Raw genomic sequence first — 20,143 nt, forward strand, 5'->3', positions numbered from 1 at the left:
ACAATCAAAATAGCAAGTTATTATTAAAATTAGGGTCAAGATCTTGTAATAAACAAGTGTACCACCTGAGAGTGAAGATTGAGATACAAAGCAAAGGCAGCTGTTCAAGCCAAAAGTCGATTGCCATCTCTGTTTGCCATAAAATGATATCCTCATTATGGGAGAAGCTATTAGACTAAGACAAGTTTCATAAGACATCTATGAACTCATATGCAACGCTGATATTTAAACCCAGCCTTCTGCAAGAAGAATTATCCTCAATGTGATGATGCTAGCTGGTACACCGAGATATATGACAGGAAGAATCAGTTAGGGAAAGCAGCAGATTTTGTCAGAGTTTACTCTTTTTTTTTGTTACAAAATGTCTCAAATAATTGGACTTTGATTTTTAATATGATTAGATTACTTACAGTGTGGAAACAGGCCCTTCGGTCCAACAAGTCCACACCGACCCTCCGAAGAGCAACCCACCCAGACCCATTCCCCTACACCTAACACTACAGGCAATTTAGCATGGCCAATTCACCTAACCTGCACATTTTTGGACTGTGGGAGGAAACCGGAACACCCGGAGGAAACCCACGCAGACATAGGGAGAATGTGCGGAGTTTGCACAGTCACCTGAGGCGGGAATTGAACTTGGGTCTCTGGCACTGTGAGACAGTAGTGATAACCACTGTGCCACCGTGCCCCCCAAATCTTTAAGGGCAATGGAGTAATGTTTTGTTTAATACCTTCAACTAAATATAAGTATTGGATCAAATTAGATCAAGAGATGGTGTATGTTAATATACAAAGGTAAAGTAATTGAAAATAAACAAAGTTTAATTAAATCAAAGATAAATTTTAATGCATGCTGGTGGGATTGAATGAATAGAAAACTAGCCATTTGGTGCATTTTCACAATCTTCCATACATTTATATCAGCTACAATAATAGTTGAATTACGAACACAAACATCAGAAAACAAAGCGATTTATTTAACTTCTTTACTGTCAAATATACATTTTACTGGATATGAAAATAGAATACATTAGAGTTGAATTCAAATATACATTATGCGTATTCTTGTCCATAGCATCCATAGTGACAAGAATTAATGGTTATTTATGTTCAAAACATGGTATTTATGACAACAAAATAGATCAATCAGGTGGTATATTTTCTACATAATATATTTAAGCATTCCTTTACTCCTAATTTCTTTTCTCTACCAACTTATTTGTGAAGTGTATACAGTTAAGACTAATATTGATATATATCACTTATGCAATATGTCACAGTAGTAAAATCAATACTTTCAACAACTGAGCCAATATATAGTAACACCTGAATGAATGGCTTCAGTTTTCTTCATGGCATCTCTTATTATTCTCTACTTTTGTTTTTAAATCTATAGCTGCAGCACAGCAATAAAAGTAATTAGTCTGATCAAGATTATAATGGAAGCTTGCAAAGAACTGTGCTCAATATGGTCACTTAGCCAAAAAGAAATGACAAATAAGATGTACTCTTCAAACAGAGTGCTCACATAATGTTCAGAATCGACGCAGCTGGTTTTCAAATGCTCGTATTTTTTTTGTTACTTGATTTAGTATGAAATAGTTAAGGATTACTACATTAGGTTTGTAAATATGACCTTACAATAGTTATAAACTGTATATTACTGACCAAATCAAGCATTATCATTCACAATGAAAAGGCCATGAAAATCACATTTCATTTTATTTCTTTCAATCAATTCTAATTTTCATGATCTGTCTAATCCTTTCCTACAGGCATGATGTCGAGATAATAGATGTAATCAATCTATATTTATCTGTGGCAGAAGTGGGTACTGCAGATGCTGGAGATTAGAGTTAAGATTAGTGTGGTGCTGGAAAAGCACAGCAGGACAGAAACAGAAAAATTGATGTTTCGAGCAAAAGCCCTTCATCTATCTGTGTCATCGATATAATGGAAGGATATGAATCTGTGCTGAACCTTTCTGTTAACGTGTAATAATACTAGCTAAACCTCTTCACTGTTGCCAGCCAAATGTTAGTAATATCCGCTTGCTAAATATGATCCTGACCACACTTGTAAATGTATCTGCTATATATCCGGAAGCTCAAAATGTAATGTTTGTACAGTTATAAATGACCAGAAGTACCAGTAAAAAAAATTTTTCATTCACCTTATTATATTCTATTATTGCTTCAACAACTATTTTAACTTCATTTAGATCTATAGAAGCATAGTAGTCTCGTTACAAAATTCATTATGCAACCTGGAACAAAAGAAATCTGGATGGAGATTCAAAACTAATTATTAAAAAGGATATTTTTACTAGCCAGTGCTTGGAAATTGGACTGGACGTCTCTTTGAAAATCAAGCAAAGCTTCACACTTGCAGGGATCTTCAATCGTGATTTTTCTCTGAGCTTCTTCTGCAAAGTAAAATTCTATTCTGTGATTACAGACATGGTTACTGTGCAGATTTTGTTTGCAATGACAGACTAATAATTTAACTGCATTTGTAAAACGGCACGGAAAATAGTTCAATGTTTTTTTAAAATGAAAACCACCCATGCAAAAATGCCAGATTATCTTTTATTGAAATAATATCTCACTCCAGTTAAAAAAAAATGCTTTGATAATGTTTTCAAAGAACAACAGGCAAGTGTCAGGAAAAGTAATTCAAAGAAGTAGGTCAAATATCTAGAGGATTCCACCTCAAGATTAACTTTAATTATTGTAAATAAATTAGCATGAGATGTATTGCCAGCAATAAATTGGGTTAGGCCTCAGGATATCAGAATCAATTGCTTGTTAATTTATTAAATAATGGTATTAAATTTTTGGAAAAGTGTTCTAAAGTGTCAAATTTTGTTAGAGGTAAGTAGCTTACTTGCACAGGTTTTTTGGTCCACATTCAATATAAAACCTGTATGGCACTTGCAGTGATAGCCTGTTGTTGTGCTTACACATATTTGTTCACAGTCATGGTTTCCAATGGCGCACAAATCCACACCTGAAAGTTTTAATTCAATTTAGTGCCTCTAATCCAGGAAAAAAAAGAGCTGAAATTCAACCTAAATTCAATGCTGCAATAATCAAAAGCAGAAAGTTAACATGTTCCACAAAAATAAGTGCACAGGAAATGTAAGCAAAGTTCTGTACCCTGAGGAGTGGACCTCCTTAAAATTACTCATACAACACAGTTGAGCCACATCATGGGATATTCAAGCTCAACCGTGTAGTGTTTGACTAAAGTTAAACAAAACTCTCCTACTCTCTCTCTTTCAAAACACTACTGAAGCTTTGGTCACCTGTACGAATATTGTATTTGGTGATATTCCTGTCAAGTGCCTTCTGATATATTACTAAGGTAAGATGCTTGATAAATGTATGTTGTTTTGGATATGGGTAATGTGCTGGATATGGGAACTTCATACTATCACTCAGAGAGATGTTTATTCCATCCTCACTTTATTGGTGGAGCTGCAACCTGAGGAAGCAGACAGGAGCCAGCATTGGAGGTGGGCTCACCCCAGAGTGGATTCATAAAAGGCTCATTTCGCTAGACTTTGTTGTGACTGCTGCTTCATGTTCTGCTTGAATTGTTGGCAAGTGTGTGGAATGTGGTTAAAAATTGTTCTGCTGAATCTTTATTGCCTTTATTTAAAACACATTCGAAAGTCTGCCTTGACGGATCAAAGTTAAAAATCGCACAACACCAGGTTATAGTCCAACAGGTTTAATTGGAAGCACACTAGCTTTCGGAGCGACGCTCCTTCATCAGGTGACAATGCCGGTGTCCAACACCGGCATCTCCGAATCTTGACTGATCAAGATTTCAAAGAAAACCCCTTTGCAACACGATGCACAAATTTGCGAAAAATAGTACAAAACAGGAATAATAATGTGTAAACAAAATAGTAGCTTCTCACTGGTGACAGTGAAGACTCCAGGCAGTAATTCAAGCCTCCATGAAGATAGGATGTCACAGTCCTAAGGAATAATTGTCCTTCCTTGTCAAAGCATGGGCTTAAAGAATTCACACGCATGTATCAGTCCCACAGACCTTGAATTATGTTAGATGAGCTTTCCCTGGATCAGATAATCCTTCAAAATTGTGCTTTCTGCAAAGATCTTGTTGTAACACCCTGGTCCGAACACCTTCAAGTTCAACTGGACCAGCTCACACAGCAGTCAGTCCCCCTATCGTCTCCTGTCCTACTATCTCCCATGATGTGGAGGTGCCAGTGTTGGACTGGGGCGGACAAGGTCAGAAGTCACACAACACCAGGTTACAGTCCAGAAATTACTTCACCTGACAAATGAGCAGCGCTCTGAAAGCTTGTGATTTCAAATAAAACCTGTTGGACCATAATCTGGTGTTACGTACTTTCCTCCACCTGATGCTGCTTCTGTTTCACAGATGAGCTCAGTCCTTCAATTGTTTCCGCATCCTTGTGATATTGTGAAGGACAAAGCAAACTGCAACCATTTAAGAAACCCTTGAACATGGTGTATAGTGGGACACCACTCAAGTAGTAGACTGCAAAAGTACATCTTTAACATCTTAACCTGTGAAGGTTCTAGTGAGCAGATGGGCTCGAGTCATTACTGTTATAGAATGATGAGGAACTACCTTCCCAAAGAATAACTCCCCAAAAATCTATCCATGGACTTGGGAAGTGAGACCGAATAACTAGGAAGGCCTGGCTGATGAAGAATAATGTCTCACAGTTACCATAGATACACATGGAGGAAGAACTCCTTGTGGTCGCAGATGAGATGCAGATTCAGGAAGAGCCAATCCATCCTATTAGTGAACATTTCTGGGTGGCTAGTGGGTGCGTTGATGGCAATATGACAATTGTCTACAGTTTGGAGCAATAGAAAATGGCAGTGAGGCCCAGTGCTCTGTAAGCTGACAAAGCTCCATCAGTGGAAATCTGATTGAGTTTCCAGCCTTGGAAAAATGGGATGTGTCACCTGGATGTTCTGGTGATGAGCACTCAACTCTGAAATTCCACAGAGATCCAAAGGCTGGGCCTTGGCAGGATCTAAAGAAGAAATTCATGGGTCTGATTACCGTGACTGGCAAGGCAGGGCTGTCAGTGGATTAAGGAGTGAGCTCTTCACTGAGGATGCATTTGCCTGGAGTATTGCATTCTCCTTCAGCAATGAATTTCCAACTGTCCAAGTAGCTGAGGGTAGTATCTCTTTCTTGGTGACTTCTTTTCTGGTCTCCTGATGCCAAGGGCACCTTCAGTCATCTGTACACTTCTGCTCTGCAGTTTCATTTGTTTCTATTTCTGAGGGTCCTGTGCCCATTTCAGTCTGCATCCTTCCATGTTGGCCTGATGAAGACTTGACAGCCTTGATCAGTCATCCATTGCCCAGGTGATGCCAGGTAAATGACAAACAATTAAGTGATAACGTTCTGTTTCTTTGACTGTACATCAATGTGCTTCTCCTATTATTCATTTCAGGGAATGAGCACTTTTCCATGTTAGTTGGCCTGCCACTAAAAGAAAATGTTCTTGCTGACCTGCTACTTACCTGCACTTACCAAGTCTGAACACCGAGGGCTTCAAAGCCTACTCCTGCAAAGTCTCAGACAGTCTGAAAAAAATGTCTTTTACTTTGCCCTTAAATGCATTAGGAATGTTGTAATTTCATTCTCAACCTCAGTGCCATGACAGCCATTTGCAGAGGGAACACAAGTCATCAGCTGTCATTTTCTCCTGCTGGTATCCCTTCTGGCCCAATATAGGATGGCAAAGTACAGCCCTAAACTTTACAAGAACTGTGTGAGACTGGAAGAATACACAATTATTATCATAAGGCTTATATCAGTTACATTAAATGTGATTTTCCAGAGCAGCACAGGAATATTGTAACTTTACAAATCCCGGGTGGAAGGTGACTTACGTGAGCAGGTTTTCTGGTCCTCATTCAATATGAAACCTGGACGACATCTGCAGTTATACCCTGTTGTAGTGTTTACACATATTTGCTCACAGTCGTGGTTTCCAGCAGTACACATATTCAAACCTGAAATCAAAGATTACATTTAATATACCCCATCCATTATTGTATTTAGTTAAAATGGTAATTGCACACAAACATTAACACCTCAGTGTAAAATGTTTTGCTACAATATAGACTGTGGGTAAATGAGCAAATCTATAATTGTTACCCTAGGAACTTGGTAATGTGCCAACTTTAAAGATCTGCCTTCAACAGATTTACAGTTGGGAAGCCCATAAAATCACATTACGTCATTCTTTGAATTAGTAAGTGGAATTTTGCATCTCTTTTCAAATTATCAGTCTCCACAGAGCTCTTAACAAAATTGGCAGCTTTTTATTTAAATCCACATCCTGAAATGAGTGCTCTCTGATTTGCTAAAGTTTAGAAGAATAAGATGTCACAGAGATGTTTGCTGTATTGAATGCTGAAAAAATGTTTCCCTTTTGTGAAAGAGAGAATTTGTTACACTTGAAAAAAGGTAATTAAAAAGTGATGGCAGAAACCTTAGAAAAAGATTTGAAAGTAGGTATTGGGACGTAAGAAATAATTGGCTCAACCTATGCACCTTGAGGATGAAAAATGTTATTCCAGATTCCACCCAGACTGAGTTGGTGAGGATTTAGGTTACTAATGAACTTGAAAGGCAGGGAAAATAAAACAGAAATGAAAAATACTTGACCTCAAAACAAATAGAAAAAAAAAGCAAAGATTTGAGTTTGAGAAATATCATGGTGATTCAGTGGTTAGCACTGCTGCCTCTTAACTCTCGAGACCCAGGTTCAATTCCACCTTTGGACAACTGTCTATGTGATGTTTGCACGTTCTCCCCTTGTCTGCGTGGACCTCCTCTGAGTGCTCTCGTTTCCTCCCAAAGCAGGTTAGGTGAATTGGCCATGGGATTTGCAGGGTTACAGTGATTGGGTTGATGTGGATTTGATGGGCTGAATGCCCTGCTTCCATTATGTCGGGATTCTATGATTCCAAATAAGGAAAAATGCAAAAATCTAAATTAGGAAGAAAAAGAAAATCAAAAAAAGGGAAGCATGAAAATTTGAACTGAACAGAGAAAATCTTTGATTTCAAGAACAAAGAGTAACAGACATGTTGACGAGGGATCAGATTTAATTCCTAGTTTTGATTTGGCAAGAAATGTTTGCCTATTGCCTAAATTCAGTGTCGGTGAGGAAGGAGGTGAAATATATTTTATGCTCTTTGAGAAAATTGCTATGAAGTTACAGTGACGACAAGACATTTTGAAATCTTCTTACCAAGTGCTTTGGAGGTTTATTTAACCTCCTCTGATGAACAGTCCACACATTATGATACAGTCAGACACATTGTAAAACTGCGCTTAATGCAAATGAACTTGTTCTGGAAGCTTATGCACAAACATTTACAAACTAAAGAACTGATCATCATTTGCAAACTCACACTGACTGTGTGGAGTTTGCACGTTCTCCCCGTGTCTGCGTGGGTTTCCTCCAGGTGCTCCGGTTTCCTCCCACAGTCCAAAAATGTGCAGGTTAGGTGAATTGGCCACGCTAAATTGTCCGTAGCGTTAGGTGCAGGGGTAAACGTAAGGGAATGGGTCTGGGTGGGTGCGCTTCGGCGGGTCGGTGTGGACTTGTTGGGCCTGTTTCCACACTGTAAGTAATCTAATCTAATCTAATCACACAGAAGTTGGAGAGAAAAATGAATTGTTAATAATCAGGATACAAATTTTACTGAAAGGCTGGTCAAATTAAAATGGCAGATGCTTCAATTAGCACTTTCAATGAAATTGGGACATAAAAATGATTGAAGAAAAGTGGCATTTTTGCTGTAAAGTAGAGCATGTGGAAGCCAGCTGCTGGAAGGTAAAATCCAAGAGAGCAACTTTTAAGGGTCCGCTGAAGTTTCTCCAGAGAATTCCACACCATTGAATGAAGTTTTTGACAAAGTGAGGCCATCCAATGTACTTATAATGATTGCAAATTGGACTGTAAAAGATTAAGGGAACTTTTTATTTGAGAGTGATTCGAGATTTCATTCTTGCTTAATAAAGGAACCACCAGAGATATAGACTCAGGGGGAGGGGTTGGCTCAAAGCTCGCTATTAACAAAAGATGTGCATTTCTCTCTAGAGAATGTGGTAAATAGAAGAGGTTTGATACAGGACGTCGAAGGAAATAAATTATCTATTTCATTGTTCGCACCAAAGATAAACTGTGCTTTAGTCAATGGATTTTTCTTGTCAGAGTGGTGTCACAGTTCAGAGTGCTGAACAGTTAGGCGGACAGACATGATGCTATGTAATGTCACACCTACAGCATGTGCAAGCAGTTAATATGGCAAACACACAATCTATATTTAAAGCAAATGACTCTGTCTGAAAAGCAAAAGGGACCAGTCCTTCATGGGGTCTGCAGTCAGTCAAGGGGTACCACAACAGTCCAGGGGGATGGCAATGGTCAGTTATGCATTTGGTCGTGTCAGATCCCAGAGATCTGTGCCCTTGCAGATGGAGATTGGGCCACAGTCAGTCCTGCAGGTCAAATGCAACCAGTCTGGGAATTTCAGATAGATCAGTCAGGTTGTGGCGGAGCCATTAGCCCAGGGGCTGGGTTACATTCAGTCAGGCTGTCCTGCTAAGGCAGTCCAGGTGCTGGGCCAAGGTTAATCCTGAGGACAATGGTATTAAAATTCAGGGAATTTATCAAAAGCCAGTCCATAAGGTCCTGGAGGAAGTGGAAAGCTCAAGACTGGGGTGGGGATTCATTGGGATAGGTCACTGAGGGAATGGCTACAAATAGCCCAGAAAGGTGTTCTAGGCATTGGATTCTAACAGTTGTGCAGCAAACTGTTCATTTTTCAAAATGAAAGAGAGGTTGACATCAAAAGTAGATAACCAGCACTTCTACCTGAATGTGTTCATGTTTTTAATGCTGCTGTGGGAGAGGAGCAGAGAAAACCAATCGTGAGATCCATTTGCAGGCTTCCTTTCAAGTCAGTGACCATCACAGACTGTCACAGTTCTGTATGCTTCACAGACAGAGAAGGCTGTTTGGCTCTGCAAGCAACAAAGCCCGATGTGTAAAGAAGACAGTCTCTATTCAAAGACACAAATTCTACAGCACGCTCAGGATCCCTGGCGATCTGTCCTGGGATAGCCTGGCTTCACCGCTGGCAGTGATTTGAGAAACTCTCCAAAACTTTGGAGATGGTGATTCAATATTACTAACTCAGCGAAATGTTGATAAAGATAACCTGCGGCCTGTTTGCTATAAGGACTGTAATTCTGTGAAAAATGCTGTATGACAAATACAAAAGGGGAACATTCCTTTCTATAGTTTAAAATATAAGTTGGCTACAAAACAGAAAATAGTGTTTAGTCAATAGTGTTATTAAATTATTTATTACAATAAAAGTTTTAAAATGTGAAATCTTGTCATTTTTTTAAACGAGTAACTACAAGTTTGAATCTCTTGATAAAATTTTCTTTCTCTGCAGATGACATAAAAGTATCTAAGAGTTATTTATCAACAAGTGTATTAATAATTATTATGAATTATCAACATTATCAATTGAAAGAATTCTTCCAAAGAACTGTGCATAAGTCAAAGAATCTATGATAATCATTTATTGATATCATAAGAATATAGACAGCATTTAAGCTCACACCACAACCAAACATAAGCACACAAATTAGGACACGTCTATCATAATGTGTCATACACCCAATAGTTAATGACTTACGTGAGCATGTTTTCAGATCCTGATTTAATGTAAAACCTGGACGACATCTGCAGTAATAGGATGTTGCTGTGCTCACACATATTTGCTCACAGTCATGGTTTCCAATAGCACATGCATCCAACTCTGAAATATTTCATTAGATTTAATGTGACATTATCCATTAAAAGGTTCTATGAATTCAAATTATGCATTTTCAACATTTACAGTGACAGGAAGAGCAAATTTCAATTCAAGAATAAATTTAGGCATCTGAAAAGAATATATAGAGTTGCCTGTTTACAAAAATATTTCAAACTTCATGACAATCTTCATTTATTAGGAATGCTGTTGAAAAGTGTGGTGTTGGAAAAGCACAGTAGGTCAGGCAGCATCTGAGGAGCAGGAGAATCAATGTTTCAGGCATAAGCCTTCATCAGGAACGCTGTATTGATTTATAAAGGGGAATCATTAATTTATCAGAAATGATGATACCCAGACAATATTCACTTATAATTCGTAAATCTGGAGTTTTCAGGAATTCAGAGAACATGGGTTTGGTGACATTGTTAATCTTTGGTGGCCGTGTTAATTGGAGTGGTTTGTAGATGTAAAAGCAAATGAGTTAGAAAAATAAAATCTGGACAAAATTAACCAAAAAAAGTTATACCCATAGTGATGGAATGTTATCACAGGAAGATAGAAATGTGAAGAAGTAAAATTTAATCTACCTCACTCACCTTCTCCTTTGAATCCATGTAAAGGACATATTCAAATCATTTTTATATTCCCTGTTAACTCCAAACTCATAAAACAAAAATAAACACTTTCTATTGGCCTGAACAGAGAATTGGAATCTGCTGAATTTTGTGCATTGGTGTGAAAACAAACTTAATAGTTTACCCTGACTGGCAGATGCTTACAGTAGGGCAACAAATACCTTACAGCATATACCTAAAAATAAAATTTCCTTCATGTGGCTATCAGTTCAGCACACTATAATCAAGCAGAAAATGGAATAATTATCAATATCTACACTAAACACTGTCATATCCAACTTCTATGTCATGAAGTCTCTCATGACAGATCGCAAATTAAAATGAATCCTGAGGATCTCCTTTTAAATTTTTCTTCATTAATAACTCTTCAACGTTTCCAAGTGTGGGCAGACTATTAAGTTGCTCTCCAGCTTGGGAAGGTGTAAAGCAAGCAAGGCATTGAAATTTGTAAAGAAGGTGAAGTGGGACATTATTTGTTATCTAAAAGGGCTCAACAGAAATGAGGAATAGCTGAAAGATTATAGGGGCCACAGAAACAGCAATGTAAAGGGGAATGTGAGGATGGGGAGGGTCCTCTTGCATCTGGTGTGGCCTGGAACTAGCAAGAATGGAAACCTGGAACCTTACCAGCTTGGATCTGCTTAAAATGACTAATACTAGGTGTAAAGTGAATGGAGTAAGTTACTGCTTTTTTATCTTCAGGGTCAGAGTCGAACATTTGGAATTTGAGACTCTGCTTGGGGCATTTGCAATAATTATTCTTGCGTTAATTCGCCTATCTGAGTTCAGTCTTGCACTTTGTTAACTGATTTATCTATGAGATCAAAGATGATTCTTCCACAGATGAGTTTTTGTTATAACTTGTGTAGTTCAGATAGTAGATATAGATTCACTAATTAAGCCACATACCATTTTTTTCCAATTTATCAATGTACCTTAATATTGTTACTTAAAAATCTTTTTAATCTGCTTGTTAATAATTATTCATCAGATGAATAGTATAAAGCTGCTGCATAACTGTCAAAATTTTTAATTTTTCTTTTCCCAACCTAGTTTCCTTATGTTTTCTCCCCAACTGATCAATTCTTGTAATCAGCCTGCTTTAATGGATGTTGAATCTGTATGTATTTCCTTCGTTACAAGCAGAGTGTTATTGTGCTCTGTTATTTTTCCCACTTTAGATCCTTTTGTTTCCCCTACTACTGGATGTACAGAGCACTCATTGATTTACAGTTGTCTTGAGAACTTATCTACGGAACTTTAATGTTCAGAGATTATCTGTCACAACAGCTATTCAGCTCTGAGTCTCATCTGGTTGCTAACTGGACTTAAAGCTTAACCAACAATTGTGTTTTGGAAAAATGATGTTTTGAGTTCTTCTCTTCTCCAGTAGATTTCAGGTCTGTTTCTTGACTTTCATGTCTGCCACAATTTTCTAGGCTGTGGACCCTGTCACTGCCACCTTCATTTGTTGCATGGGTTTTAGCACCATGCCTGAGAGTTTGGTTTTAGACACTTGTTGAAGAGGATGCAAGTCAAGTATAGTTAACTCCTCCTACATTGTGCTATTTACACCATGCAGAAAACAGTTCCATGACAACATCATCAGGTTGCGTCAGATTCCTAAAAGCTCTTGCACAACAAACACCCCAAAGGTTACTCGATTGCTACATCATTGATGTCTCTCCATCCCCTTATGAGCAATTCTGTTCCTCTCTAGTCAAATCAAGTATTTTCTCCTTGAAAGGAGTGAGGATCCTGATGCCTCCCACCCCCACCTCAAAAGGTCTTTGCCCTCCTCGCCCAGTTGTGGGATAGTTTTTTTTCCCTGCAATGAGATAAAGGGCAGAATTGAGTAAAATTAATGTGGACAGAAGGACAGCTAGTGTTGGTAGGAGCAGGAGAAATGGTGAGGTGTCTTTGGTAAGCATCTAGGACATTCAAAGGGCAGGAAGGATTGGTGGTTTGGAATGATGAGCTGTGTGAGATCAGTAATGGGGGTCTTATGCATGCAGTAGGGAGAGTTGTAGTCCTTGAGCCTTGGTGAGATGTGTGTTCAGTGAGTGACAGTCTTGTGAGCATGGGATAGCAGAGAGAAGGTGGTTGGCACGTGCCCTTATGGGACAGAGATGATTATTAACCTTTATCCTGTGCTGCTGGGCATTCCCTGAGACACAGGACTGTTGCAGACCACTGTCTGTGCCCAGGCTGGTTGTGTCTGGTGATGTGACTTCATTTGACCGTCAGTAGGAGAAAGATGGCCTTCCTCTACATCGGGAGCATCTCGAGGTCCCTTTGTGCAAAGCGGGAATGAGATTTTCTCTCTGCGCTATGTCTGTGTAACAATGTGAGGGACAGTTACAGCACATATGGTGGTGTGTAGCTGAGTTTCAATGAGCAGAAATAGGCCAGAACATCCCAGCAATGGTGAGCTCTTCTGCTTCTCCTGAGATTACATGAGATGAGCATGAAAGAGCTCAATTCCAAAGTTGATGTGATGAAGAGTGGAAGTTTACATGAGAAAAATTGCTCCAAATGATGGCAGACTGAGTGCCATTAAACTCACTCGACATAATACTTCAACAGAAAATGGGAAATTTCTACTCTGCTTATGTGTCAAAGAATCTGTGGTGGTCACTTCTGTGTTATCACAAGGACAAAGGTAATGTTTAGGCTCATACAACAAGATATAACCACACAGAATAATCCACGGCCATCATCACAGGGTAAACCCATTGAGTAGAGACTTACGTGAGCAGGTTCTCTGATCCTCATTCAGTGTAAAACCTGGATGACACCGGCAGTAATATGATGTTGCTGTGCTCACACAGATATGTTCACAGTCATGGTTTCCAACTGCACACATATCCTCACCTGAAATATTCCATTAAATAAATGAGTCATTTCTCTAAAAATTGATGAAAGAAGAAACCTTGGCATTCATTGTTGCATTTTAATTTTGTCTCATCATTCAAGATGTCCCTTTTTGACTCAGCTATTGCTTACCTGTCATCACATAACTTAGTGACAAATTTTGTTTGGCAGTGCTCCTGAGAAGTACCTTGGAATGCATTAATGCATCAGAGGTGCAACATTAATACAAATTGTTGCTATGGGTAAATGTGGTTCCTGTGCTGGATATGTGAACTTTCTAATATTACTCGGATATACCTATTTCACCTTGGTCTATTGTTTCAATGACTTCCTCCCATACACAAGTGTAATTAGGAATTACAACCACAACTCCTATAGAGATAAATATCTTAATATTGAAGTATGTACCTTTTTTGATAGACCAACATTTTTATGAACCAAAACACAAAATTACTGAAAAAGCTCAGCAGGTATGGCAGCACCAGTGAAAAGAAATCAGAGGTAACGTTTCAGGTGCAGTGTCCCTTCCTCAGACTCACTAGATGTAAAACTTAAGTTCTTGATTTCTCTTCACAGATGCTGCCAGACCTGCTGAGCTTTTCCAACAATTTCTGTTTGTGTTTCTGATTTAAGGCATTTAGTCCATTCAATTTTTATGAACCAATCTAGTTGATTTTCAACAACAAAGAGTAAAACACTTAATATTTGCTGGGATTATTGAGTGATCTGTGGAAGTTTAGATAAACAACATGATATTGCTAAGTCACTTACGTGAGCAGGTTTTCTGATCCTCATTCAATGTAAAACCTGGACGACACCGGCAGTGATACGATGTTGCTGTGCTCACACAGATGTGCTCACAGTCATGGTTTCCAATAGCACACATATCCTCACCTGAAATATTTCATTACATTAATTTTATCCTAACCACAAAAGTTTTTAATGAAGAAAAACACCCTAGTATTCATTCTTCTGTTTTAATGGAAGCAAATATCATAAACTAAAACATTGCCCATAAAAAATGTTTTATTTATGTCAGATATATAAGCAAATATACAATTATTAATCAAAACAAGTGGGTATAGGGTTTCTCAGAAATCATTGGTATGACTGACTGCCTGTCAGTCTGTATTAGAGGACATTTGCAACCCAACATGCATCTAATTTCCTGCCAAGCACTGAAGTGACATTAGCAGACTGTCATCGAGATATCTGGGTGAAGTGGTGTTTGTGAATTACTGATCATTCAGGATGTCTGAGTTTGTGTCGTAACCTACACTTTCAGATGTACCAGCTACATTACCACATCTCATCTCACTGAATTAAATAACACAGTTATGGATGAGAGATTTATGAATTGATTTAGTTTCTTTTACAACACTAAAAGTGTGGTTGAACAACATGTTAGCAGTGAGAGACTCACGTGAGCAGGTTTTCTGATCCTCGTTCAATATAAAACCTGGACAACACCGGCAGTAATACGATGTTGCTGTGCTCACAGTCATGGTTTCCAACTGCGCACATATCCTCACCTGAAATATTTGGACTCACAGAGCCATAGAGCTGTACCGCATGGAAATAGACCCTCCTGTCCAACTCGTCCATGTCGAACAGTCATCCTAGATTAATCTAGGCCCATTTGCGAGCATTTGGCCCATATCCCTCTAAACCCTTCCTAATCATATACCCATCTAGATTCCCTTTAAATGTTGTAATTATACCAGTTTCTACCACTCTAGCAACTCATTCCATACATGTACCGCCCTCTGTGTGGAAATGTTGACCCTTAGGTTCCTTTTAAATCTTCTCCTCACATCTTTAAACTATAAAAACTAATGAAGGATACCATCTAGCATTCATTGTTGAACTACAATTACAGCAAAAATCAAAACAAAAATATTAACATTGCACATAGAAATGTGCTATTAGAAATATTTCAGGTGAGGAATGCAAGAAAACCTACAATTGGTGCGCTACAAAATTGCTAATAGGTGATCTTGGCGATTATCTTTGGTTGAGTTGTTTGCTAGGACACATCAGAAGATATCTGAACCAATCAGGCAATGTTCAGCCAGAGTTAAATGAAGCTGTCCACCTTCATCTTCTCCTTCAAGATGTTCCTTTTTGACCCATCTGTTGCTTACCTGTCCTCACATGACTCAGTGACACAGTTTGTTTGACAATGCTCCTGAGAAGTGCCTTGATTTGCGTCACAGGTGCTATATTAATGCAAGTTGCTGTTATGGTTCAATGTGGGTCTTGAGCTGGATATGTGAACTTCACAATATCACTCAGCAATACCTCTTTCCACCTTGATGCATGGTTTTAATGATTTTCCCCTCATAAATTAGTGCAATTAGGACTTATAAGGAGAGCTACTACTGAAACAAATAGCCTATATGGATATATGTACCTTGGAGTGATAGATGAACATTTTTATGAAGTACTTATGAAGTTGTGGGCGGCACGGTGGCACAGTGGTTAGCACTGTTGCCTCACAGCGCCTGAGACCCGGGTTCAATTCCCGCCTCAGGCGACTGACTGTGTGGAGTTTGCACATTCTCCCCGTGTCTGCGTGGGTTTCCTCCGGGTGCTCCGGTTTCCTCCCACACTCCAAAAGATGTGCAGGGTCAGGTGAATTGGCCATGCTAAATTGCCTGTAGTGTTAGGTAAGGGGTAAATGTAGGGGTATGGGTGGGTTTCGCTTCGGCGGGTCGGTGTGGACTTGTTGGGCCGAAGGGCCTGTTTCCACACTGTAATGTAATCTAATGTAATCTAATGTAATCTAATTTTACTTCAGTTGATTTTCAACATTAACAATGAAACATAGAGTGAAACACTTGAAAAGTAATATTTGCTGGGATTATTGAGTGATCTGTGGAAGTTTAGATAAACAACATGATATTGCTAAGTCACTTACGTGAGCAGGTTTTCTGATCCTCATTCAGTGTAAAACCTGGACGACACCGGCAGTGATACGATGTTGCTGTGCTCACACAGATGTGCTCACAGTCATGGTTTCCAGCTGCACACATATCCTCACCTGAAATAATGCATTAAATAATTCGATTGCATCTGCAAAAATTATGAAGGATACAATCTGGCATTCATCGTTGCAACTTATTTGTAGCAAAATTTAAAAATATTAATATTGCAAATGTAAATATGTTATTAGAAGTATTTCAGGTAAGAAAACCTACAACTGGTGTTCCACAAAATTGCTGATAGGTGATCTTGGAGATTATTTATGGATTGAGTTGCTTGCTAGGACACATCAGAAGATATCTGAACCAATCAGACAGTGTTCAGCTTGAGTTAAGTCAAACTGTCCACTTTTGTCTCCTCCATCCAACTGTTCCTTTTTGAATCATCTGTTGTTTACCTGTCCTCACATGACTCAATGGCACATTTTGTTTGACAATGTGGAGTTTAATTCAGATAAATGTGAGGTGCTGCATTTTGGGAAAGCAAATCTTAGCAGGACTTATACAATTAATGGTAAGGTCCGAGGGAGTGTTGCTGAACAAAGAGACCTTGGAGTGCAGGTTCATAGCTCCTTGAAAGTGGAGTCGCAGGTGGATAGGATAGTGAAGAAGGCGTTTGGTATGTTTTCCTTTATTGGTCAGAGTATTGAGTACAGGATTTGGGAGGTCATGTTGCGGCTGTACAGGTCACGTTGGAATATTGCAAGCAATTCTGGTCTCCCTCATATCGGAAAGATGTTGTGAAACTTGAACGGGTTCAGAAAAGATTTACAAGGATGATGCCAGGGTTGGAGGATCTGAGCTACATGGTGAGGCTGAACAGGCTGGGGCTGTTTTCCCTGGAGCATCAGAGGCTGAGGGGTGAAATAATAGAGGTTTACAAAATTATGAGGGGCATGGATAGGATAAATAGACAAAGTCTTTTCACTGAGGTCGGGGAGTCCAGAACTAGAGGGCATAGCTTTAGGGTGAGAGGGGAAAGATATAAAAGAGACCTAAGGGACAACTTTTTCACGCAAAGGGTGGTATGTGTATGGAATGAGCTGCCAGAGGATGTGGTGGAGGCTGGTACAATTGCAACATTTAAGAGGCATTTGGATGGGTATATGAATAGGAAGGGTTTGGAGGGATTATGGGCCGGGTGCTGGCAGGTGGGACTAGATTGGGTTGGGATATGTGGTCGGCATGGACAGGTTGGACCGAAGGGTCTGTTTCCATGCTGTACATCTCTATGACTCTATGACTCTATGAGAAGTGCCCTGGATTATATTAGTGTGGAACAGGTGCTTTATTAATGCAAGTTGCTGTTACGGTTCAATGTGGGTCTTGAGCTGGATACATGAACTTCATAATATCACTCAGAAATACCTCTTTGCACCTTGATGCATGGTTTTTAATGATTTCCTCTCATACTTAGTGCAGTTAAGACTTATAATGAGAACTCCTCATGAAATAATTACCCTGATATGCACGCTGTAACTTGGGGTGATAGATTTACATTTTTAGAAATCACTTCAGTTGATATTCAACATTAACAATGAACCATAGAATGGAACATATTAATATTAATATTTGTTTAGTTTAGTTTACATTACAGTGTGGAAACAGGCCCTTCGGCCCAACAAGTCCACACCGACCCGCCGAAGTGCAACCCATCCATACCCTACATGTACCCCTTACCTAACACTACGGGCAATTTAGCATGGCCAATTCACCTGACCTGCACATCTTTGGACTGTGGGAGGAAACCCATGCAGACACGGGGAGAACGTGCAAACTCCACACAGTCAATCGTCTGAGGCAGGAATTGAACCCGGGTCTCAGGCTGTGAGGCAGCAGTGCTAACCACTGTGCCACCGTGCCGCCCACAAATAATTTGCTGGGATTATTGAGTGGAAGTTTAGATAAACAACATGATATTGCTAAGTCACTTACGTGAGCAGGTTTTCTGATCTTCATTCAATGTAAAACCTGGACGACACCGGCAGTGATACGATGTTGCTGTGCTCACACAGATGTGCTCACAGTCATGGCTTCCAATAGCACACATATCCTCACCTGAAACATTGCATTAAATAATTGGATTGTATCTACAAAAGTTGATGAAGGATATAATCTGGCATTCATTGTTGCAATTTAATTGTAGCCAAAATCAAAATACTAATATTGCAAATATAAATGTGTTATTAGAAGTATTTCAGTGAGGAATGTAAGAAAACCTACAATTGGTCTTGCTGATAGGTGATCTTGGAGATTATTTGTGGATTGAGTTGCTTGCGAGGACACATCAGGAGATATCGGAACCAATCAGGCAGTGTTCGGACAGAGTTAAATTAAGCTGTCCACCCTCATCTCCTCCATCAAGCTGTTCCTTTTTAACTCATCAGTTTCTTACCTGTCCTCACATGACTCAATGACACATTTTGTTTGACAGTGCTCCTGAGAAGTGCCTTGGATTATATTAGTGTGTAACATGTGCTATATTAATGCAAATTGCTGTTATGGTTCAATGTAGGTCTTAAGCTCGATAGATGAACTTCATAATATCACTCAGAAATACCTCTTTCCAACTTGATGCATGGTTTTAATGATTTCCTCTCATACTTAGTGCAGTTAAGACTTATAATGAGAACTCCTAATGAAATACTTACCCTAATATGGACGTATGTACTTTGGAGTGATAGATTAACATTTTTAGAAATCATTTTAGTTCATTTTCAACATTAATAATGAAACTTTGAGCAAAACACATTAATATTAATATTTGCTGGGATTATTGAGTGATCTGTGGAAGTTTAGATAAACAACATGATATTGCTAAGTCACTCACGTGAGCAGGTTTTCTGATCCTCATTCAATGTAAAACCTGGACGACACCGGCAGTAATATGATGTTGCTGTGCTCACACAGATGTGCTCACAGTCATGGTTTCCAATAGCACACATATCCTCACCTGAAATATTTCATTACATTAATTTTATCTTAACCACAAAAATTGATAAAGAAAAACACCTTAGTTTTCATTGTTGTGTTTTAACGGGAGCAAATATCATAAACTAAAACATTGCCCACAAAATCGTTTTATTTATGTCAGATATATAAGCAAATGTACAATTATTAATCAAAAAAAGTGGTATCGGGCTTGTCAGAAATCATTGGTATGGCTGATTGCCTGTCAGACTGTATTAGAGGACATTTGCAACCCAACATGCATCTAATTTCCTGCCAAGCACTGAAGTGACATTAGCAGACTGTCATCGAGATATCTGGGTGAAATGGTGTTTGTGGTCGACAAGGTTCCCCATTGGAGACTGATTAGCAAGGTTAGATCTCATGGAATACAGGGAGAAATAACCATTTGGATACAGAACTGGCTCAAAGGTAGAAGACAGAGGATTGAGGTGGAGAGATGTTTTTCAGACTTGAGGCCTGTGACCAGTGGAGTGCTACAAGGATCGGTGCTGGGTCCTCTACTTTTTGTCATTTACATAAATGATTTGGATGTGAGCATAAGAGGTACAATTAGTAAATTTGTAGATGACACCAAAATTGGAGGTGTAGTGGACAGCGAAGAGGGTTACCTCAGATTACAGCAGAATCTTGGCCAGAAGGCCAATGGGCTGAGAAGTGGCAGAGGGAGTTTAATTCAGATAAATGTGAGGTGCTGCATTTTGGGAAAGCAAATTTTAGCAGGACTTATACACTTAATGGTAAGGTCCTAGGGAGTGTTGCTGAACAAAGAGACCTTGGAGTGCAGGTTCATAGCTCC

The 20,143-nt window shown here is 39.0% G+C and overlaps 1 protein-coding gene across 15 annotated transcripts in view; it reads right to left on the reverse strand.

The window, feature by feature from the left end:
- Window positions 1–850: 850 nt before the first annotated feature.
- The window catches only part of LOC122540602 (matrilin-3-like), a 45,760-nt gene continuing 26,467 nt past the window's right edge, over window positions 851–20,143 (reverse strand). For 8 of the 15 annotated variants that reach the window (XM_043676619.1, XM_043676538.1, XM_043676600.1 and 5 more), the window contains 10 exons: window positions 19,205–19,327; window positions 18,310–18,432; window positions 16,311–16,433; window positions 14,162–14,284; window positions 13,268–13,390; window positions 9,762–9,884; window positions 5,925–6,047; window positions 2,890–3,012; window positions 2,324–2,428; window positions 851–1,594 (listed from right to left, as the gene is read on the reverse strand). In XM_043676619.1, coding sequence (XP_043532554.1) covers window positions 1,539–1,594; window positions 2,324–2,428; window positions 2,890–3,012; window positions 5,925–6,047; window positions 9,762–9,884; window positions 13,268–13,390; window positions 14,162–14,284; window positions 16,311–16,433; window positions 18,310–18,432; window positions 19,205–19,327 — 1,145 coding nt within the window. In that variant the 3' untranslated portion in view covers window positions 851–1,538. The remainder of the gene's footprint in view (window positions 1,595–2,323; window positions 2,429–2,889; window positions 3,013–5,924; window positions 6,048–9,761; window positions 9,885–13,267; window positions 13,391–14,161; window positions 14,285–16,310; window positions 16,434–18,309; window positions 18,433–19,204; window positions 19,328–20,143) is intronic. The other 7 variants (XM_043676609.1, XM_043676583.1, XM_043676575.1 and 4 more) reach the window with 7 other exon arrangements.

This window comes from Chiloscyllium plagiosum, chromosome 3 (assembly GCF_004010195.1).
Source record: "Chiloscyllium plagiosum isolate BGI_BamShark_2017 chromosome 3, ASM401019v2, whole genome shotgun sequence".
Lineage (NCBI taxonomy): Eukaryota > Metazoa > Chordata > Chondrichthyes > Orectolobiformes > Hemiscylliidae > Chiloscyllium > Chiloscyllium plagiosum.